Raw genomic sequence first — 24,736 nt, 5'->3', positions numbered from 1 at the left:
AAAATAAAATAAACAGAAGAGGGAGCCCTTAAAAATCACAAATTTAGAAAAGGCATCCAGAATCCTGACTCCTTTCTCAAAACTGAGGAAAATTAATCTCATATATAAATGACCCCCCATCCCCCAAAAAGGCCCAAGGTCAACTTCTGTACAAGAAATTATATGACTAAAGTTAATGACAGTTATAGAGACAATATATATATACATCTAAAGCAAATGCCCTGAAAACAAGGAAAAATACTATACCATACTATTCAATAACATGCTAAAAGACAAGAAAAAACTTTTAGATAAGAAAAATCATAAATGAGAATTAGAAAAACTCAGAATTGGGTGATAGAGCTCACAAGTAAATTTCAAATAAATGAAAAATAATGAAAGAATACGAACCTAGAAAGAATATGAGAATAAATCCAACAGATCAATGTTAACACAAATAAGAATAAAGAAATATTTGAGAAGGATATGAAAATGAATTACAATTTAACCTATAGTTGTTTTATCTAGGCTTCTGTGTTAAGTCTTATGATTAAAGAAAAGGTGAAAATCATATTCAAAAAACAAAGACAAAAAAACTAAATCACATTAGGGATCCTAACTACTCTTAGAAAACAATTCTACTAATTCTTCATAAGGATCCACAAAATCTAATAGGATCTTTTCCTTCCTAACATACTAGCTTCATGTCCTGTTAGTCACCATTCACTAACTGATCTAGATGCTACTACTCAAACACGCAAACCTCATCCCCCTTGAGGGCCTTTGCATGTGTGGTTCACTCTCCTTGGTTGCGCTTTCTCATACAGTCAAAAAGCCTGTGACCTTACTTCCTGTCTCTGCACAAACGTTAGGAAAGGGTTCTTGATCATGCTACCTTACCTAAATTTGCTGTGTTCTTTGTTAGTGTCCTTCATAACATATTTCACTACCTTATATTATTTATCTATTTATTTCATGTTAATTTCTTCCTTAACATGGTATAATCTCCATTACTGCAAGAACATTATCTGCCCTATTCAGTATTACTGGGTTGATTATGCCAAGCACGGTGCCAGCTCAGACTATTAAAATATTTTCCAGGTATAGGAATGAATGTATTTTTAGACAAGAGTCACATTGAAAAAGAGGATCTGGAAAGAATCTGGTCCAAAATACAGGTAAATGGCTACACCATGGAAGGAAAGGGACTAGCATGAAATTGGGAGGGGAATATGAGAAAAATAACATGGTGAATGATTAATGAGCTTAAGATGAAGTTGAGATACTTCCTCTTCACATTACAAGACTTTCCTTCACTGAGAAGGGAGCTTTCCAATTAATGTTTCAAGGATGTGTTTACCAAGTGTATTTACCACCTGGGCTATCACTTACACAAATGACTTCTGCCTGACCTGCTCTTACGTACCTGTACACCAACTTCTTGTTTTTTCTCTCATAAACATCCAGGGTTCTTTTCCTTGCTCCAGTAAGGTAATTACATTTGGCTTAGAAATGGAATGGCCTGCTTTAAAAAAAACAGAATGCCACAGGTTGCAAAATAAATTGTAACTAGTCAAGGTAAAATTATAATTATGATAATAAAAGATCATAATGATATTGACTGTTTTAGAGAAGAACGAGAAAATTAAAGGATAAGAGTCAGTTAGGTAAGGCAAAGTTGTTGTTTTGCTGTATTTAAAATTCAAACTCATATGTCCTCTAACTCTAGAGAGCAAACATAATGTGGTTAAAAACATATTTTGAAGCCTGGGATCAATTCCTGCCTTTGCTACCTTCCAGCTGGGTATAACCTCGAATAATTCACTTAAACCCACTATACCTCAGTATTCTCATTTATAAAATGGGGATAATAATAGTACTGTTGGGGGAATTAAATCAGTTAATACTCTCAGTTATTTTAATCAGTTAAATCACATAATGTGCTTAGAATAATGACTACTACACAGTAATCAAAATGTTAGCTATTAACATTATTCTTATGCTCTAATGTCACTAGAGGATACAAGAAAAGACAGCTATAAGATATTCATTCCATTTTGAATGTAATTTTCATGTATTACAACTTTCAACCACAAATCAGATGAACTTTGTTTTAAGAAATGAACTGCTTTTGGTACAGTTTTAAATAAATCCCAGTTATGCAATCCATCACCATATAAATTGTAGAGGCTCTTTTGATACCGAGAGCAATTTAGGACCCTCTGTCAAGCTGATATCCCTGAAACTGTTTCAGATCTTAAAATGGAGTATTAGAGCAATCTGGAGCACAAATGAATAAAAAACTTGGATCCTTTGACCATGGTTATACAGTATATGCCACAAATACCTAATTTAGCTGCTTGGTCATTATGGAAGAGATGCAAACATAAAAAAAGAACACATGGAGATGTGAATATGATTGAAGGATAGGGAAGATAAAAGTGTTTAATGGAGCTGCCATTTCTAACCTGACAAAGCTCAGACCATGTTTTTGGGAAGAGGAAAAAAAGCAAATTTAACTAGTTTCTGGAAAGGCAGCCCTGAAAATTACAGTAGAAAAAAATACACAGCCTATAGAGCAGATTCTAAATTAATCTAAATTATTTGAAGCGGATGAACATACCCAGTGAGACCAAGTTACCATAGTTCTCCATCATCACATCCCGGTACAAAGTCTTCTGAACGAGGTCAAGACATTCCCACTCCTGCTGAGAGAAGCCTATGGCCACATCACTGAATGTCAGTGATCCCTGAAACAGTAAACACATGTATCACTGGGCAAATTAAAGAAAATACTTTGAAAGCAGAAGCAGGAGTTGATGGACTTCTCCATAGGAAAAGAGAAAATGAAAGTATGTAGGCTGGCAATCTATGATGTGGAAGGAGACTTAAGCACAAGGTATACATATTTTTTAAGAAGCCTGCCAACACAGGTCAAATGTCTTCAGTATTCTGGGATACTTCTAAATATCTGAACCATTTGGAAATGGACAAAATAATGTTTCCCTCCTAAATTAAAAAGCGTATATACAAGAATAATGTCCAAATGGTATCTGCCTCAAAAATTCTCAATAAATAAATATTTCTCCAAATTTTAAAAACTGGGTTGCATAAAATTAATACGATTTTCTTCAAGTATCAAGTACTATTATGTTAGATCTTGCCATAAGCATTTTTGCTTGATTCAATAAATCCATTTATTATTTTGGCATATGACATTGTATTTTATAAATTAATCAGATTTAATAATTTATACAATTAGATGCACATTTGGAAGGTTTTCCACAATTGTAAGGTTCTATTTTCACCAACTACATATAATGATATGCATTTTTGTTGCCATCTACCATTTCTCACTGAACACTTTCCTTATTCTGAGTGTAGTAGGTAACCTCATTGATTACCAGTGATCTCCATTTCCTGGTATTTATGTCCTAATGTAATCCTCTCCCTTTGAATGTGGTCTGAACCCAGTGAGAGAGAATTATTTCCAACAAATATAGAAAAGTGATGGAATGTCACATCCAACATTAGCTTATAAAAAACTATGATTTCCACATTGCTTATTCTCTCTTGCTGTCTCAGTTGGTCACTCTGATGAAGCCAGCTACCACGTGTGAGCTGCCCTAAGGAAAGCCCCACATAATAAACCTCCTTTGGAGGAAGACGCGGTCGCCGCTGTAGCGGAGCCTCGGGCCGCCCACTCCTGCTCCTGATTCACTGCCGTTCGCTCTCGCGGAGGAACAAGTTGGTCAGGAAGCCGCACCGCAGCTATGGCTTTTAAAGATACCGGGAAAGGGGCTTCCCTGGTGGCGCAGTAGTTGGGAGTCCGCCTGCCGATGCAGGGGACGTGGGTTCGTGCCCCGGTCCGGGAGGATCCCACGTGCCGCAGAGCGGCTGGGCCGGTGAGCCATGGCCGCTGAGCCTGCGCGTCAAGATACCGGGAAGACTCCCGTGGAGCCCGAGGTGGCGATTCACTGGATTAGAATCACCCTCACCAGTCGCAACGTGAAGTCTTTGAAGAAGGTATGTGCTGATCTGAGCAGAGGCGCGAAGGAAAAGAATCTCAAAGTGAAAGGACCGGTTCGGATGCCTACCAAGACTCTGAGAATAACTACAAGGAAAACTCCTTGTGGTGAAGGTTCTAATATTTGGGATCGTTTCCAGATGAGGATCCACAAGCGACTCACTGACCTGCACAGTCCTTCTGAGATTGTCAAGCAGATCACTTCCATCAGTATTGAGCCAGGAGTCGAGGCTGAAGTCACCATTGCAGATGCTTAAATCAACATTTTTAATAAATTGATAATCAGTTGTTAAATATTGTTGACTTTTATTCATAATACTGACAGGTCTTGGGAATAGAGTTGTGCTATGGAATTCATTCCACCTTTTAAGTAGAATAATTAAAATTAGATGGGTAGCCTATGTTTTACTCTTTTTCATTATATTTTCCAGGGGCCACTAAATTAGTTTACACTTGACATTATTTGAAAACTGAAATGTCTTAGCTAAATAACATGTGAGACCTTGTGTTGATGATGAATATATACAGTTCTGGCTGCCTATTGGAGCTTTTCCAGGGAACATGTGTCTGGGTTCTACTCTGGAAAATCCGATTTAATTGATATGGGGTACTATCAAAAGTTTCTGGGGTGATTCTAATGTGTACAGCCATGGTTAAGAACCTAAGGTACTAGAGGGCAAGTAACTCAGGGAAAATAGATTTTAAATTCCAGCCCTGGCTCTGCCAGTTTGTCATAACTCCTTTTAAATTTGAAAAATTTCAAAATGTTTTTGAAACTTTGTTAATAAATTTTATAGACAAAAAACAACAAAACAAAACAAAAAAACAATAAACGAAGAGCAGTCGCCAGCCAACAGCTACTGAGGAAGTGAGGCCCTCAATGCAACAGCCATGAAGAACTGGATCAAGTCAACAACCACTTCAATGAGTTCTGATGCAGATCCACTCAAAGTTGAGCTTTAAAATGACTGCAAACCCTGACCAACACATTATAACCCTGTAAGAGACACAGAGCAGGAGAGCCAAGCTAAGCAACATCCAGATATCTAACTCACTGAAACTGTGAGATAAACGGTTGCTGCTTTAAGATGCTATGTTTCAGAGTAACTCATTATGCACTAAAAGATAATTCATTGATTTAAATGATACTGAAGAAGGCTGGTCAATTATATAGATGTTACACAAACTTAGCATGTCTCATTCAACAACAAAATAGCCTTAGTGTTTATGTCTCATGGCTTTCCTACCAAATCCATGACCTCCATGTTCAAAGCCCCAATCATATACTACTCATCCATACAAAGCAGGAATTTCATACCATATTAAGATTCAGGTCATTCAATGATAAATTCCACCTCATCTACCTGGAAATCTCGGATCTGTGGAAAACTTCAAAGTCTTACCATGGATAGTTAAACAGAACCATTGTCTCCATCTCCAAACTACAGATCTGACCTGCATAGCATAAATTTCTACTTCAAAGAACTTACCCCACTGTTCCATCACTGCCCTTAATTGAAGAATGGGCACTTAAAATATATTGAAAATTTTGGACAATAATTACATGAACACTAGTTAGTTTTGAATGGGCCATACGGAGACAGTGCCAGGTAATTTGGCCACATATTTCTCTGGAACAATAGCTAGGAAACAGGTTATTTGAGGGAACTTTCTGTTAGGAAACATCAGGAAAATTAATGAAAATACTTACATGACCAAAAAAAAAAAAAATACACATATTTCAACAAGGAGAGAAACATCAACTTACATGGGCCATGGTTTTAGACCTGCAAGAGATGATCAGTCCTCTGGGCTCCTCTACCAGAAAAGCAGAGTCCAGAAAATCCAGACCTGGGAGAAGAGAAAGACCTTGAGACCAGTTGTATTTTAGTGTTTCCTCACTGGGTTTAAGTTAATATTACCATTTATGCTCTTCCATTCCAGATTCCAAATTACTTCATATCACACACAACTTGGGTAAGTTAGGATTCTGGACAAATCCATTTCCTCACTCAATTCCTAGGAGTCTCAGCTGCAGAGTCATTTCTGCATTGAAACCAGACCCAGATACTTCAGTAGAAAATTTTCTGGCCAATGTACCATTGTTACCAGGTTGACGTGAAACTAAGATTGGGCAGCTCTGTCCTGCTCTGAGCAGATCTTCTTCTCTCCATTCCCAACTTCAAGAGAAAAGAGGCCACATAATCCAAATCAGAACCTCTTTCTGGGCTTGAAAGTGGGTGAAGTTGATCAAAATATTAGAGATGGACAAGTAATGTTCAGCATTCTGAGTCCAGCAAAGCTTATTAGTTAAATATATGACAGACCAATATTATACTAGAATATACAAGTAGTCATTCAATGTTAAATTGGGAAGAATATTTAAGGACGTGGAAAATGTTCCATATATAATGTCAATAGAAAAATCAGGTTGACTAATATATTTCTATTTATAAAATATAAGAGCATATTAATCAATACAGAGAAAAGAATGACAATCATAAAACAGAAAATAGAAAAGTCTGGAAATATACATGGCCATATATTAACAGCTATTATATTTTTGGTTATGTTTTTATTGTTTTGTTTTTTAGGGGGTGTTTTTAGGAATGAAGTACTGGGTATTCAGTTGTTTTTAGTTCATACATGAAACAATCAAAACTAGTGAAGACATAAATTATACCTTTGCCATGATCAGAATTTGACATTGGCAATCCCTATCTTTTTGCTTAGATCTTGAGTTTTGGTTTTTTTTTTAAGGTTACTTCATAATCATTGTAACAATTGACATAAGAACTTGAAATTTTTTTTTTTTTAATTTATTTGTTGCTGCACATGGGCTTTCTGTAGTTGCGGCGAGCAGGGGCTACTTTTCATTGCGGTGCACGGGCTTCTCATTGCGGTGGCTTCTCTTGTTGCGGTGCACAGGCTCTAGAGGGCAGGCTCTGTAGTTGTGGCGCAGGGGCTTAGTTGCTCCTCAGCATGTGGGATCTTCCCCAACCAAGGCTCAGACCTGTGTCCCCTGCATTGGCAGGAGGATTCTTAACCACTGTGCCACCAGGGAAGTCCAAAATATGTTTTTTTTTAAATTTGTTAAGGTGAAGACGTCCACAAAGTTCTTTGTTCTTTAAATTCAGATCATTGGGATGTCTCTGGCAGTCCAGTGGCTAAGACTTCACCTTTCAGGGACTTCCCTGGTGGCACAGTGGATAAGACTCCATGCTCCCAATGCAGGCAGCTCACGTTCTATCCCGGGTCAGGGAACTAGATCCCACATGTATGCCACAACTAAGAGTTCACATGCCACAATTAAGGAGCCCGCAAGCCACAACTAAGGAGCCCTTCTGCCGCAAGTAAGACCAAGGTAACCAAATAAATAAATAAATATTAAGAAAAAAAAAAGACTTCACCTTCCAATGCAGGGGGTGCAGGTTCGATCCCTGGTTGGGGAGCTAAGATCCCACATGCCTTGGGGCCAAAAAACCAAGAAGCAATATTGTAACAAACTCAATAAAGACTTTAAAAATGGTCCACATCAAAAAACTTTAAAACAATTATTTTAAATAAATAAATTCAGATCATTTTACTATATGGCTTATATTTTGTTTCCTTTGGATCCCAATATCTCATTTTATAATTTCTTCTCAGTTATGTTGGAATTCTGACCACAAAAAACTTGGGAACGGTCCCTGAGTAATCTCTTTTGTGAAGTGATGACAGTCTCAATACAGCTTTATTTCAGATCTTTTCAACAGAAGAATTTATCTTGTTTCTGAACCTGTCAGTTTTGTCGTGATATCCTCCAGATAGCTGCTGAATTATCTTACCTATTAATTTTGCTATACATCTAATATCATTAGAATGAAATCTACAAAATATAAAGGTTATAGTAAAAAAATCCACTTATTGCCATACAGATCCCATGTGTTCAGTATTATTTGTTTATATGCTTACTGTCACTATAGTCACACTGATGTCTCCTTTAGGCAGGTCACCTAACTCTCACCAGTGGCCTTTATCACACACTAGCTTTCAATTATTCATATTCAGATTTTAACTTCCTTCACAGATTATATGTACTCTGAAGGAAGTAATTATGTCTTTTTAGTGGCTGTATTACTTCAAATATTATACTTTCCAGGTCTGACATATTTTAAACAATTAAAAGAAGTATGATTTTTGACTACAAAATACCACTTTTAGAAAAATTTTAAAGGAAATAACTTACAGAAGTTCACAAGGTATATGCACAAGAATGTTCATCAGAGAATAATTTTTGATAGTCCAAAATTAAAAACATAAAAATCTCACAGCAGGCAAACAGGTTAACTATATTATAGTCTGCTATATTGTGACATACTATGCCTTTTTTTTTTTTTTTTTTTTTTCTGCATTGGGTCTTTGTTGCTGCATGGGCTTTCTCTAGTTGCAGCGAGCGGAGGCTGCTCTTCCTTGCAGTACGTGTGCTTCTCACTGCGGTGGCTTCTCTTGTTGCTGAGCACGGGCTGTAGGCACGCGGGCTTCAGTAGTTGTGGCAAAAGGTCTAACTAGTTGTGGCTCGTGGGTTCTAGAACGCAGGCTCAGTAGTTGTGGCTCATGGACTTAGTTGTTCTGCAGCAGGTGGGATCTTCCCGGACCAGGGCTTGAACCCCTTTCCCCTGCACTGGCAGGAGGATTCTTAACCACTGCGCCACCAGGGAAGTCCCCCCATGCCATTCTTAATAAGAACGATATTAAACCATATAATTGACGGGAAACAATATTAAAAGAATTGCTCGGTGAAGAAGGCAGGTCTAAAAAAGTATGCATAATTTAAGAGGTGGCATCCCGTTGAAATTAAGAAAAATATTTCAATGCCGATTTCCTCATCAGCAAAGTAGGGATAAAAATATCACATACGATATATGACTAGTTTGAAGACTAGGCAAAATAATTCAAATACACACTAAATTGTATATCATGATGACTAATGTAAATTATCTATCATTATTGAAGAACAAAATCATTCCATGTTCCTTAATCTTTTATTATAAAAGGAAGCTAATTCTGGTGCTTCCTGGTTTTATTATATTAAAACTTGTGCTTCTTGGGTGTCCTCTTTCTTCTAATTCTAGTATTTAAAATTTTAGGAGGTACGTTTGAGAAAGCAGATTTCTGCTTAATAAAATCATTAATTAAAAAGAGAGAGAGAGAGATCAGACAAGAAGAGAGAAAATGTTCCCTTCCTCAGTCCCCAGCAGCTATAGAGAGCAAGAAAAACTGTTCAGAATCATAAACCTGTTCAAAGAATATCATGATAAAACTGGGAAAACTAACTGGAGAATGGAATCTTATTCTTTGCACAGTATAGAGATTTATGTAAATATTTAAAAATATAATCTTTATTTTCTGGTATAACAACAATGTTTGGAAATATTGTTTGTACTTGTAAGACACCTGGAAATCAGAGATTAGTGTTATTTTTTCTGAAAACAAGCTTAAATCTCTAAATTATTAACTCTGAAAGCATGTCTTACTTAGTAATATGGTGCCCTGGTAATTAAGTTTTAAATAACATTTGTAATAACTAAAAGGTTTAACTACTTGTAATGCTTTTCACACAAGATTCTCTGCCCTTCCCTCTTCTCCCTACATGTACAGGGGTATAAAGAAAACTATCATTGGATTAGATTTCTTTTTTGAACTATGAGTTGAACCTTATCTCCTTTATTTGATCAATTTTATTCTGCCAAAACAAAACCACACAAAATTGGAAAAATATACACCAAAATGTTAAAGTGACTATCTCTAAGCAGGGAGATAATGGGTTATCCTTGCTTTCTTCTCAGTAAATTCCCTAAAGAAATGAAAATTTTTTGCAATAAGCCTGTATTAATTCCATCATCATAAATAAAATATATAAAGATATTTCAAAGTATTAAAATATGTATAGACATCACTTGGGAAGAGGCCATATATTCCTCATTTTAAAAATCTGTTAATATGACAATGAAAAAAAATCAATGTGATTAAAATAAATACCAGTTAAGGGAATTCCCTGGCGGTCCAGTGGTTAGGACCCAATGCTTCCACTGCAGAGGACCCGGGTTCGATCCCTAGTTAGGGAACTAAAATCCCGCATAGTAGTGTACTAGCACAAAAACAGAAATATAGATCAATGGAACAGGATGGAAAGCCCAGAGATAAACCCATGCACCTATGGTCACCTAATCTATGACAAAGGAGACAAGACTATACAGTGGAGAAAAGACCGCCTCTTCAATAAGTGGTGCTGGGAAAACTGGACAGGTACATGTAAAAGAATGAAATTAGAACACTCCCTAACACCATACACAAAAATAAACTCAAAATGGATTAAAGACCTAAATGTAAGGCCAGACACTATAAAACTCTTAGAGGAAAACATAGGCAGAACACTCTTTGACATAAATTGCAGAAAGGTCTTTTTTGACCCACCTCCGAGAGTAATGAAAATAAAAACAAAAATAAACAAATGGGACCCAATTAAACTTAAAAGCTTTTGCACAGCAAACCATAAACAAGATGAGAAGAAAATGGGAGAAAATATTTGCAAGTGAAGCAACTGACAAAGGATTAATCTCCAAAATATACAAACAGCTCATGCAGCTCAATATCGAAAAAGCAAACAACCCAATCAAAAAATGGGTGGAAGACCTAAATAGACATTTCTCCAAAGAAGACATACAGATGGCCAACAGACACATGAAAAGATGCTTAACATCACTAATTATTAGAGAAATGTAAATCAAAACTATAGTGAGGTACCACCTCACACCGGTCAGAATGACCATCATCAAAAAATCTACAAACAATAAATGCCGGAGAGGGTGTGGAGAAAAGGGAACCTTCTTACACTGTTGGTGGGAATGTAAATTGATACAGCCACTATGGAGAACAGTATGGAGGTTCCTTAAAAAACTAAAAATAGGGGACTTCCCTGGTGGCGCAGTGGTTAAGAATCCGCCGGCCAATGCAGGGGACATGGGTTCAATCCCTGGTCCAGGAAGACCCCACCTGCCGCAGAGCAACTAAGCCCATGCGCCACAACGACTTAGCCTGTGCTCTAGAGCCCATGAGCCACAACTACTGAGCCTGCATGCCACAACTACTGAAGCCCACGTGCCTAGAGCCTGTGCTCCGCAACAAGAGAAGCCACCGTGATGAGAAGCCCGTGCACCACAAAGAAGAGTAGGCCCCTCTCGCCGCAACTAGAGAAAGCCCACGCACAGCAGCAAAGACCCAACACAGCCCTAAATAAATAAATAAGTTTATTTAAAAAAAACCTAAAAATAGAACTACGATATGACCCAGCAATCCCACTACTGGGCATATACCAGGAGAAAACCATAATCAAAAAGATACATGCACCCCAATGTTCATTGCAGCACTATTTACAATAGCCAGGACAGGGAAGCAACCTAAATGTCCATCAACAGAGGAATGGATAAAGAAGATGTGGTACATATACAATGGAATATCAACCATAAAAAGGAATGAAATTGTGTCATTTGCAGAGACATGGATGGACCTAGAGACTGTCATACAGAGTGAAGTAGGTCAGAAAAACAAATATCGTATGTTAACGCATATATGTGGAATCTAGAAAAATGGTAAAGAGGATCTTATTTGCAAAGAAGAAATAGAGACTCAGACATAGAGAACAAACGTATGGATACCAAGGAGGAGGGAGAGTGAGATGAATTGGGAGATTGGAATTGACATATATACACTACTATGTATAAAATAGATAACTAATGAGGACCAACCGCATAGCACAGGGAACTCTACTCGGTGCTCTGTGGTGACCTAAATGGGAAGGAAATCCAAAAAAGAGGGGATGTATGTATACGTATGGCTGATTCACTTTGCTGTACAGCAGAAACTGACACAGCAGTGTAAAGCAACTATACTCGAATAAAAATAAATAAATAAAATAAATACCACTTAAGTATATTCACTTCTTGAATATCCTTTAGCTGTACTGCACTGATATAATTAGAGACATTTCCCTATAAACACTCTAACATCAATGGAAAAGGAAATTGCCTTTGCAAATTAATGTGAATATGTATACCAAATAGGTAGAAAAGTTCTGGGTACACAGAAAATGCTCAATAAATGTGGCTAAACATTTTCATTCTTCTCTGAAAAACCAATTAAACTATCATTTTGGATATAATCCTTGCAAAAGTTCTTACAAAATTCTCTTTTTAAAATGAGTTGCATATATAATTTCAAATTTTCTTGACTACTATTATCTACATATTAAGATTGCTTAACATTAGATCATAGCCATTTTTTTTCTTGTAACGGCTAATTCTTATAAACAGGAATTTTATTATCTACATAATATTCTATCTCATGGATATCGTGTGATTTTCTTAACCATTCCATTAGTATAATCATTAATTTTGTGCAAAACCATCCCAAGGTATAACAGTCTTTAATTGCATATCAATTACCCAGGTCTAATCTTTTGGGTTATCACACCTTTGAAAAATGCATTTTTCCAAATATATGCAGTAATTCTATACAAGCACAAGGGATTTGTGGTCCCCTGTAGGCCCCAAAATACAAAGGATCCCTGGATCAGAACACTTGTTCTGGAAAACTAGCGTCCACGTAGCCCTTTGACATGCAAGCACTCAATACATTAACATCATATTTTCATCACTGATTTATAGAATCTGAAGGGTGAATGACACAGAATAAAGACAATGTTGAGCATTTATTGTGTGCCACCCTTCAAGACTACTAAACCCGCTGTGACCTCATACCTATAACCAGAATTAAGTAGGATTGTGCGATCTGTATCAGGGCTCACAGGTTTCTCCCGTCAGAGCTCATAGTTTCATACTCAAATGCTTTCATACTCAAATACATAAATGAGCCCCAGAGAACTGCCAGGGAGGGTAATCCGAGGAAGGAATCCTAATCTTGGGAGTCTTTTTATCCATACGTTCCTAGGAGCCTGTCTCAGGGGCAATTCTTGATTTAAAATTCCGATCTCAGCAGCTGGTATGTACTTTCTTGCTGGAAAGTGTCTTGTAGGACTCAAAACCAGATCTCCCAACTGCGCCCACATTCTTTGGGAGAAGTACATGTTTGAGAGAAGCCTAGAAGCAGCAAAGGGGAAAAAGAGCTATGTATCACATGACACCACAGAGCCACTGCAATCCACATTCACAAAAAGGACATGCACCTTGTGTCTCCGTCACACAAGGACGAACACACACCTCTCTCAGTCTCACAATCGCACTCACTCTAAGAGATAAAATCACCCCGTCGCTCAAGCGCCCACAGCCCCAACGGGGCGGGCGGACTCGCGTGGCTGCGCTCCGGCCGTCCACGCTTTGAGCGCCTCCCGCAATCCCACTCTCACCGCCACTGGCTGTCCCTCATGGGCGCCAGCTACGTCTGCGCAGTCGTCTTCGCGGCGACCCAAGCGGATTCTTCCTCGGACGGGTGCCACTCACGCGCAGTACGCAACACGGGGCACGGAAAAAGAACCGGAGGTCAAAGTCACCTCGCCGTCTGTGGGACGTGAAGTTCCAGGTTGTTAAAGTCCTGAAGCAAAGCAACTGCCGGGCCGGGCTTGGAGATTTCTGGGAATGACCGCCCCACTGCGCCTGCGCAGCGCTGGTGTCCCAACGCCCGGAGGCCCAACCTGAGGCGGAAGGCGGGTTCAGCTGTTCCCGGGGCGAGGAGGCGGCGAGTAAGGGTGGGGCCGGACCAGAGGATTGTGAGGAGGGGCCTGCGGAGCTCTTCTTTTCCAAGGCTTCAGGCCTGCGTGTGAAGGGTCTGTCCAGTTGAATCAAGTAATATGACCTCGAGGGCCATCCAGTGCTAGCTCTTGAAGTGGGTTCATGATCCAACCAAACTGTGCGTGTTTGTGTCGTGTGTTACGAGTGTGCAGGTGAATGTATCCCTTCCCTAAAACGCTCATTCCACTCGCAATGCCACAGGTGCTGACTACTCCGGTTTTAGAGCTGAAGCCTCTGAGTTTACATAAGGTGTATAACATTATACTGTTGATTAGCAAAGACGTGTGAAAACTAGAACAAAAAGCAATACCTTATTTACATTTTACAATATTATGTCCACCAGAAATTGTTGTTAAGCGATTCTTTTCATCCCTCTCTGCTCTATTGTGAAGTGGCGAGCTTGACTGCATTTTTAAAAGCCCACAGGTTGAGAAACATCTTTTAATTCGTAATGCCTGGTCATGACATCTCATTGAAAAATACTTTGCTTCTCAGTTGTTTGGGCAGTGAAGATAAATCAGACTCAAAATCTGAAAGGAGGAAGATTATTCTGGGCTATCAGAAGAATTAAGGTTGCATTACACATATATATATTTAGATTCATGAGTGAGTTCATGAGTAAGCAAATGGGAAATGTAAAGTTCTCATCAAAGGATGCCCATATTTCAGTTATCAGCATTACCACATATTTTAAATATGCAATTCATGCATAGATTAACATTTCAAAAGGATATAAAGTTTAACTAAAAATGCGATCAACCTCTTCTGCCATATATTTCAGACATATAGTAGCTAACCTTAGCATGCACAGCATTTTGATTTTAGTGTATATAGCCTTCCAGACGTTATTTTATTTTTTTCTCATAAAATAATTTGACATTAAAAAAAATATTATTGAAGTACAATTGATTTACAATGTTGTGTTAATTTCTGTACAACAAAGTGACTCAGTTATACATATATATATATATATATACTTTTTCATATTCTTTTCTGTTATGGTTTAATCATAGGATATTGAATATAGCTCCCTGTGCTATATAGTAGGACCTTGTTGTTTCAGATAAGTTATTTTATTTTATTTTTATTTTTTAAAATTTATTTATTTTATTTATTTATTTTTGGCTGCAATGGGTCTTCGTTGCTGCGTGCGGACTTTCTCTAGTTGCCGCGAGCGGGGGCTACTCTTCGTTGCGGTGCGCGGGCTTCTCTTGTTGCGGAGCACAGGCTCTAGACTGCAGGCTCAGTAGCTGTGGCTCACAGGGTTAGTTGCTCCACGGCATGTGGAATCTTCCCGGACCAGGGCTCGAACCCATGTTCCCTGCATTGGCAGTCGGATTCTTAACCACTGCGCCACCAGGGAAGCCCCCAGATAAGTTATTTTAAAATAAAATATACAATGTTACACACACACATATGAATACAAAATGTATATGTAATTTCAAATACTATGTTTGCTATATGCATATGAAAGTATGTATTTCTTTTTCTTCACACAAATGTGTTTCCATATCAGTACTTAAGGAGTGTCATCATTTTAAACAACTGCAAAATAGACCACAGTATGTGTAGCTGAAACCTTCTCTAAGAAACAAAACTCTACAAATAAATATTATGGATTTTCCTATTTTTTTTCTCACAAACAATGCTCAGTTAATATCCCTCCATAAACTTCAGTTTGCACCTATGTAGGCTTACATGTAACTTAAGTTCTCGAAAGTGGTCTTGCTTTTTGCACATTAACTTGTGATACTGACAAATTTCTCACTGTGATTATGCCATTTTACATATTCACAGCAGTGTAAGAATATCTGTTTCTACTACCAACATTTTCCCATTTTAACGTTCAGTTCTTTTTTTCCCCCTCTCCCCCTTTAACTCGCACTTCTAATTCTAAAGCTCCACTGTCACCCAACCTGAAGAAATAATCTAAAAGACTCCTTTTCCATTTGAGTCCAAGCTTAATGAGGGATATGTACCTATAATACCTATAATTTTAGCCTTATCTGTCTTACAAATAGGGCAAAAGTTTAATATTAGTTTGTAGGCTCAGCAAAATAAAATTTCAATCACAAACATATAGGTTGACAACATGATCTAGCGTTCCTATTTGAAGGTTAATTGAGCTTTATAAAATCTTTCTCAGTGTAGATACTGAAAACTCACGGAATAGCAGTAAAAATGAGTAGGCAGGTGTTTTTTCAGCTAGCGGTGATGGAGAGAGTCCTGCCCCAGGGTTCTGAAGATATCCTAACACACACCTAGATACTAGACAGATGAGATTGACAGCAGTCTGAGTTGAGTATCCTCAAATCCTACAGGAGAAGGACACAACATGTCACAGGGTGGTGTCACTTGGGAGCAGGATTTCTACTAACAAGAGGATGAGGTGTCCCCTGGTTGCTGTGGAAGGACGTGATTGGCTTCTTTGATTAATTTGTGGCTGACAGGGAGATGGTTTGGCTGATACGGGAACTAACAGCGTGGTTAGTTTTCTTCCCACTGCTTGGTGGGCATGTCTGGTGAGAAGAGGGGAACTCATGGTTAGGCTTACGGGCCCTGTGAGCTTCAAAGATATTAAGACAGCACATGAAATTTTAGGACTTGCAATACAAGAGAAGGAGGGAAGCACGTGAAATGTTTGCTCTCTTGTGATTTCATTACAAAGATTAATAAAATTATCTAAGAAATTTTGGAAAACCACATAAAGGAGAATCAAATCATGCATAATACAGTTCTTGTATAAAAACCAGTGTGAACATTTCAAAATGTTTCTTACAAGGATTTTTTTAATGTACATTTTAATGCACTGCTGCTTAGTATATAATATCTCCTGCTTTTGGCACTAAGTATCATAATAAAACAATTTTACAATATATTTTTTAAATTTTTATTTTATAATGGAGTATAGTTGATTTACAATCCACAATATATTAAGAAAAAAAACCTTATACAACTTAATAGAAAGGCAAACAAACAACCCAATTAAAAAATGGGGAGAGGCTCTGAATAGACATTTTTCCAAAGAAGACATAAAAATGGCCAACAGGTACAGGAAAAGGTGCTCAACATCACTAATCATCAGGGAAATGCAAATCAAAACTACAATAAAAATATCACCTCACACCTGTAAGAATGTCTATTACCAAAAAGACAAGAAATAAGTGTGGGCAAGAATGTGGAGAAAAGGGAACCCTTATGTACTGCTGGAGGGAATGTAAATTAGTGCAGCTATTATGGAAAACAGTATGGAGATTCCTCAAAAAAATTAGAACTACCATATAACCCAGCAGTTCCACTTCTTGGTATTTAACCAAAGGAAACAAAATCACTATCTTGAAAATATAACTGCATTCCAATGTTCAATGCAGCATTATTTACAATAGCCAAGACATGGAAACAACAAGAGTTCATCAAGAGATGAATGGATTTTTAAAAAATGTGGCATATATACAATTATTATTCAATCATAAAAAGAAGGAAATCCTGCAATTTGTGACAACATGGGTGGATCTTGAGGGCATTGTACTAAGTGAAGTTAGACAAAGACAAATACCAATACTGTATGACCTCATTTATATGTGAAATCTAAAAAAAAAAAAAAAAATCAGAAACAAAAAAATGAAACCAAAGCCATAGATACAGAGAACAGATTGATGGTTGCCAGAGGCAGCGGGGGAAATGGGTGAAGGTGGTCAAAAGCTACAGACTTCCAATTATAAAATAAGTCATGGGGATGTAACATACAGAATGGTGATTATAGTTAATAATACTGTATTACATACTTGAAAGTTGCTAAGAGAGATCTTTTTTTTTTTTTTTAACCAGTCATCTTTTATTGGGTGTTAGCTATCCATTAGGTTATGAAAGGATTCAGGGGTGCCCCGCAAAGGTCATGGTCAGGAATGCAGAGTGCGCCCTCTTCAGTGGCACTCGCTTGGCCGATCATGTTCTGAAGTTAGAAAGGTAAAACGGTGAGTTTCTTCAAAGGTATGGTGAAAGCACAGGATGCCGGGGAAGGCAACAGGCTAAGATCACATGAAGCCATCCTGAAAATTCCTTTCAGGAGATGATCCAGAACCCGCTTGAGGAATTAGGAGCTGATCTGCCACCTGGCCAGCTTCTTCCTTCCCTGAAGTAACACCCAACTCAGAAAAACAGCACCCAAGAGCCCATCTTTCATTGCTCTGGATGCAACAGACTAGCAAGGGGCTGAATGCTGTCAGAAAGGGCCCATGAAACCCAGCCAGTGGCCACCACTGAAACTGTTCCCAGCATCTCCCGCCGGACAAACTCCCCTCAGGTCTCAGAACCAGGAATAGCCAGGCTTTTCCAGAGCACTACACAGACATCGGACTGTAGCACTGACCTATTTCCCTCTTCACACTGGCTGCTAGGAAGATAAAGCCAAGTTTTCCACCAACCTTTGGTAGAGCCTACAGTATCTTATAGAATGCTTCCTAAGTATTACCTTTATCCCAGCTTCATCTTATTTTTCCTATCTTTGTCTTTGCCACAATTTTCTCACTTAAAATATGCTGTATTCTGATAAGTCCGTCCAATTCTTCAGTTGTCAGGAGAATGAAGGACTTGTCAATTTGACAGGGAACCAATACCACCCTGTCAAGGGAAACCCCACCAAAGACAAAGCAACCCAAGAGACTCACTAAGTTCCTTGTAAGAATGGCAGTAGTTGAAAAGCACATAAGCTGCCGGCACCATAGAAGGCCCAGCAACGCTCCCTTTCTTCATGTTGAAATACTTGTTGTAATACCAGTAATAACCTGCAAACAGGAAAGGAAGTCACTTCTCTGAGGGCACACTCTACACCTTCTAATATGAGAGGGCAAAGCTGAGGAAAGGCCTCAGGGAAGGAGGAAACAGTACGCAAAAGAGAGCCACAGGGTGGCCAAAATTATAAAGAAAAACACAGAAGGAGGGGGGCCCTGAGGAGGCTGGCGACCACGCAGGCCCCTAAAGGATGATGACGTGGGTTCCACAGGACTGACCTGACTAGTCCTGCACTTTAAAATGCACAGAGCTGAAGGATAGACCATTTCAAATATTTGTCTCAGTTTTGTCTGGCAGGGAGACAGAATGATGTCTCCTTATGTTTCAAACTCATTTTCCCCAAGTCTTATGACATTTCTTTAAGATGGATGGAGGCAGTGGTACCGATTCCAAGCAACAGAAAACATTTCCTTGTCTGAAATACCTCAGAGCCAGCCTTTGATAGGACCCATCAAACATGGAAATTCAAGAGCTAACAATCTCTCACCCTGTCCTTCTCTACATAACTTACTGGTCTAAGAAGGCTTTTACTGGCCAGATTAATTCAGGGCAAAAAGAGACATGAAAGACCCAGAGATTTGCTTTTATTTACACATGCCCATAAGGCTCTGGCCTCTTTGAATGCTCCAGCAATGCCTTTAGGGATGAAATCCTGCATTAGTATCCAGCTTGGCAGCTCCCTTAATTTGACATCCAGGAGCTTCTTCAGTGGTACAACCGATGCCATCTTGGAGTCCTGGCTGTCTGCTCCTAAGAGAGATCTTAAAAGTTCTCATCACAAGAAAAAATATTGTAACTATGAACGATGACCCATGTTAACTAGACTTATGGTGTTGATTGTTTCACAATGTACGCAAGAATCATTATGCTGTACACTTGGAACGAATATAGTGTTACATGTTAATTCTATCAGTTATAAAAAAAGAAAAAGAAAACAAATGGATTAAAAAATGGGCAAAACACCTGGAAACATTACCAAAGATATACAGATGCCAAATAAACATATGTTAAGGTATTCACCATCATATGTCATTAGGGAAGTACAAATTAAAACATGGAAATACCACCACACACTTATTAGAATGGTCAAATTCCAAAATACTGACAACACCAAAAACTGGTGAGGAGGTGGATTACCAGGAACTGTCATCCACTGCTAATGGGAATGGAAAATGCTGCAACTACTTTGGAAGACATTTTGAAGTTTCTTACAAAACTAAACATACTCTTTGCATACAGTCCAGCAATTGCACTCCTTGGTACTTACCCAAAGTAGTTGAAAACTATGTCAACACAAAAACCTGCACACAAATGATTATACCAGCTTTAATCATAATTGCTCAAACTTGGATGCAACCAAGATGTCCTTCAGTAGGTGAATGGATAAATACATTGTGAAACATCCAGATAATGGAATATTATTCAGCACTAAGTAGAAATTATCTATCACACCATAAAAAGACATGGAGGAACCTTAAAGGCATATTGCTAGGTCAAAGAATCCAAGTTTTAAAAGCCATATACTGCTATGATTCCAACTATGAGATATTATGGAAAAGGACACAATAAAAAGATTAGTGGTTGCCAAAGGAGGAGACAGATGAATAGGGAAAGCACAAAGGATTTTTTTAAAAATAAATTTATTTATTTTTGTCTGCTTTGAGTCTTCGTTGCTATGCATGGGCTTTCTCTAGTTGCGGCAAGCAGGGGCTACTCTTCGTTGTGGTGCGCGGGCTTCTTATTGTGGTGGCTTCTCTTGTTGCAGTGTGTGGGCTCTAGGCATGTGGGCTTCAGTAGTTGTGGCTCGCAGGCTCAGTAATTGTGGCTCACAGACACTAGAGCACAGGCTCAGTAGTTATGGCACACCAGCTTATTTGCTCTGCAGCATGTGGGATCTTCCTGGACCAGGGATTGAACCCATGTCCCCTGCATTGGCAGGCGGATTCTTAACCACTGCACCACCAAGGAAGTCCCAACACAAAGGATTTAGAAGGCAGTGACTATCCTCTGTATATTGTATTTGTGTGTGTATGTACACACACACACACACACACACGGTAAACTTTGGTATTATAATGTATGTATATCGTTATGCATTTATTCAAATCCATAGAATGTGCAACACCAAGAGTGATCCCTAAGATAAGCTATGGACTTTAGGTGGTTATGATGTGTTCATCCTTGGTAAAAAATGTACCACTCTGGTGAATGATGTTGATAATCTGTGAAGCCATGCATGTGTGGGGGCAGTGACTCTATAGGAAATCTCTGTACCTCCCTCTCAAATTTGTTCTAAAACTTAAACTGCTTTTAAGAAATAAAATTATGCAAAATAAAAAAAGATTAATAATGAATGTGGTTCCCATTTTTGGAACTTACCAAAAAAACAGTGCTGTGAACATTCTCATGTATGTATCCTGGTTACTATCTTCAGCTTCACTAGATGTTGCTCTATTTCCCCCAAAGTAAATAAACTATTCACAGTCCCAAAATATATCATAATTCACAAAACATCACTTTCTTTTGACAGTTAATACTGTCAAATTTTAAAATTAGCCTCTGGTGTGTGTGGTGATGATTGAGGTATTAATTTGCCCAGGTTCTCCTTTTGTTTTTATTCCCTAAGTATGCCCCATGTCAGGATTTGTGAATGTGGAAGGGTAGGAGGCTGCCTCTCAATTCCAACAACTTACTCTACTCATAGTACTTGAGGCCACTGATTTGGTCAGGGCTTGGAACCACTTCTCAAGACCTCACAACCTAACCCTCTTACTTCCATTTGAGATATGCTCTTTCCTCAATATGACTGAACAACCTCATCTTCTTGTGAGAGAGCACAAAGTCCTCACTCTGCCTAACCATGCGTCAGGTATTTCCAACTTATCGTTGTGACTCCATGCTCATTACATTTGAAAACTGAAAGGAAGAGTTCAGATTTTGTTTTCTTTCTTGTTTAACCTGACTAAAGTGTAATGAATACCTCCTGGACTGTTGCTAGGTGCAGGAGTTTCTTCATTAATGGGAAGAACCGAAGGGAAACTTCCTTGATAATTTATCCTTTTACTGTCATCACACATATAGAATTCACTAAAGATGCTAATGAGGAGACTGCGTGACTTATTAAAAAGTATAGAGAATGTAGGCAATGTCTCAGCTGAGGAGAAAGAAGCTACAGAAAGTAATTATGAAAAACAATGAGGGACTTCCCTGGTGGCACAGTGGTTAAGAATCCGCCTGCCAATGCAGGGGACATGGGTTCGAGCCCTGGTCCGGGAAGATCCCACATGCCGCAGAGCAACTAAGCCCGTGCGCCACAACTACTGAGCCTGCGCTCTAGAGCCTGCAAGCCACAACTACGGAACCTGTGTGCCACAATTACAGAAGCCCATGTGCCTAGAGCCCGTGCTCCACAACAAGAGAAGCCACCACAGTGAGAAGCCCACGCATTGCAAGGAAGAGTAGCCCCCGCTCACCGCAACTAGAGAAAGCCCGCACAGCAACGAAGACCCAATGCAGCCAAGAATAAATAAATAAATTTATAAAATGCTAAAAAAAAATAGAACATGAAAATTCATCTATTGATCCAGGAGCATGAAGTGAGTTGAGGAAAAAGAAGTCATCAACATTTTACAAGTTACTCATTATGGAGAGCAGGATGAACCTAAATGGTTAGTTTTGACACTGATATATACCTTGATAATTTGTATTTCTAGTGTTTTAAATAGTGAACTTATCCTCATTCCCTATTCTTAGACTATTCACCATTATCTTATTGAATGAAAAATATTAAAATTATCTGTGTGTTCATTTTAATTGTTAAAAATAAGTATCAAATTTTGTCTAACATTTATGTTAAGTCAAATCACAATTTTTATTTTATTTATTTTTTATTGGAGTATAGTTGCTTTACATTATTGTGTTAGCTTATACTGTACAGCAAAGTAAATCAGCTATACATACATCCCCTCTTTTTTGGATTTCCTTCTCATTTAGATCACCACAGAGGATTGAGTAGAGTTCCCTGTGCTATACAGTAGGTTCTCATTAGGTATCTATTTTATACATAATATCAATAGTGTATATATGTTGATTTCAATCTCCCAGTTCATCCCACCCCCACCCCCTGTTTCCCCATTGGTATCCATACATTTGTTCTCTACGTCTGTGTCTCTATTTCTGCTTTGTAAATAAGATCGTCTATACCAATTATTTCAGATTCCACATATATGTGTTAATATGCTATATCAAATCACAATTTTTTTTCCTTTTTTTTTTTTTTTGCAGTAAGTGGGCCTCTCGCTGTTGTGGCCTCTCCCGTTGTGGAGCACAGGCTCTGGACGTGCAGGCCCAGTGGCCATGGCTCATGGGCCCAGCCGCTCCGCAGCATGTGGGATCCTCCCAGACCAGGGCACGAACCCTCGTCCCCTGCATCGGCAGGCGGACTCTCAATCACTGCGCCACCAGGGAAGCCCTAAAGCGTTTCTTATAACTATGAGTAGTTTGATGCCTGGTGAGTCTTCCACACAGACCAAAGGTCTTCCCACATTCCTTACATTCATAAGATTTCTCACCACTATGAACTCCATAATGTATAGTAAGTTGATAGCTGTAACTAAAAGCTTTCCAAAGCTCCTGACACACAAAAGTTTTTTCACCAGTATGAATTTTCTTATATATAACAAGGTATGAGGCAGTGTGAAAGGCTTTCCCACATTCCTTACATTCATAAGGTTTCTCAAAAGTATGAATCCTCTGAGGTACTTTAAGGGTTGAACTGGCACTAAAGGACTTCCCACACTTGTTACATTTATAGGGCTTCTCACCAGTATGAACACTATTATGTCAAATAAGTCCTTCACATCTTCTAAAGACCTTTCCACATTTCTTATGGTCATAGGGTTTCTCACCAGTATGAATCCTCTTATGTATTTTAAGGGTTGAACTTGCACTAAAGAACTTCCCACACGTGTTACATTCGTAGGGTTTCTCATCAGTACAAATACTAATGCCGAGTAAGTCCATATACACTAAAGGTCTTCCCACATTCCTTACATTCATAGGGTTGTCTCACCAGTATGAATTCTCAGGTGTGCTTTAAAGCTTGAAATGTACTTAAGATTTCCCACTTTTGTCACATTCAAAAGGTTTCGCACCACTATGAATTCTATGATGTAATCTAAGAATTGGAGCATCACTAAAGGCTTTACCACATTCCTTACATACACAGGATTTCTCACCAATATGAACTCTTCCATGTTGAGCAAGGTTTGAGGCACAACTAAAGGCCTTCCCACATTCTTCGTCTTCATAGGGCTTCTCACCACTATGAATTATCTGATACAGAAAAAGAGATGAATGTTTTTCATATATAAACGTTTTTCTATGGCTGATTATTATATAACTTGAATCCAAATCTAAACTAAATGAGAAAAAAAATATTACCATTCCATGGCAAGAAAAAGGAAATGTTCTATAGTACAATTAATAGAAATTTCAAAATCTTCCCCAGTAGAGATGGGTCAGAGAACAGTTATAAAATTTGAAATACTGAAAGGAGAGCTCAAAAAAACATTTTATGGAGTGAAGTGCTGTTAAGTATTTAACAACCAGCTCTACACACACAGAGAGACACCCCTGTTTTGTAGTGTTTACCAGTGTTCACAGTGTAAATACTCCTACCATGGCCAATAGCAATGTACTGATATAATTCAGTGAACATAGAGTTAGGGAGAGATGTGCATCGTTGGCCCTGGCATGACATTACTGCCCAGCTCTAACACACCACTCCCATATACAATGTAGGTATATACAAATGTATAAATAATAAAAGGTGAATATCTATGCCTGGTGATTCTATAATTACAATGCCACTAAAAATTACAAATGTCTCCCCCACTGTGGTTCACTCCCTCTTATGCACAGCCATGTGTTCTTTTCAAATGAGATACTGAGTTTTTATTTACTTAACTCCCCTTGAGAGTTCACATCAAATACAAAGGTTGAAATCTTTTTTCAAAGTTAATGATGGTCTTCCCTGGTGGTGCAGTGGTTAAGAATCCGCCTGCCAATGCAGCGGACACGGGTTCGAGCCCTGGTCTGGGAAGATCCCAAATGCCGTGGAGCAACTAAGCCCGTGTGCCACAACTACTGAGCC

At 38.5% G+C, this 24,736-nt stretch overlaps 1 protein-coding gene and 1 pseudogene across 2 annotated transcripts in view; one reads left to right on the top strand and one right to left on the bottom strand.

Moving 5' to 3' along the window:
- The window catches only part of LOC113605808 (zinc finger protein 607-like), a 15,904-nt gene extending 10,121 nt beyond the window's left edge, over positions 1 to 5,783 (bottom strand). Inside the window, exons 1-3 of the mRNA XM_027079385.1 lie at positions 5,775 to 5,783; positions 2,603 to 2,729; positions 1,406 to 1,501 (exon numbers count right to left, since the gene is read on the bottom strand). Coding sequence (XP_026935186.1) covers positions 1,406 to 1,501; positions 2,603 to 2,729; positions 5,775 to 5,783 — 232 coding nt within the window. The remainder of the gene's footprint in view (positions 1 to 1,405; positions 1,502 to 2,602; positions 2,730 to 5,774) is intronic.
- On the top strand, positions 3,892 to 4,329 carry LOC113605910 (40S ribosomal protein S20 pseudogene; annotated as a pseudogene). The gene has a single exon (XR_003427397.1). The product of XR_003427397.1 is annotated as a 40S ribosomal protein S20 pseudogene (transcript).
- Positions 5,784 to 24,736: the final 18,953 nt, after the last annotated feature.

Source organism: Aethalodelphis obliquidens, unplaced genomic scaffold (genome assembly GCF_003676395.1).
Source record: "Aethalodelphis obliquidens isolate GAN/ISIS:26980383/991018 unplaced genomic scaffold, ASM367639v1 scaffold43, whole genome shotgun sequence".
In the NCBI taxonomy this organism is placed as follows: domain Eukaryota; kingdom Metazoa; phylum Chordata; class Mammalia; order Artiodactyla; family Delphinidae; genus Aethalodelphis; species Aethalodelphis obliquidens.
This window is presented reverse-complemented; position numbering and strand designations above follow the sequence as displayed.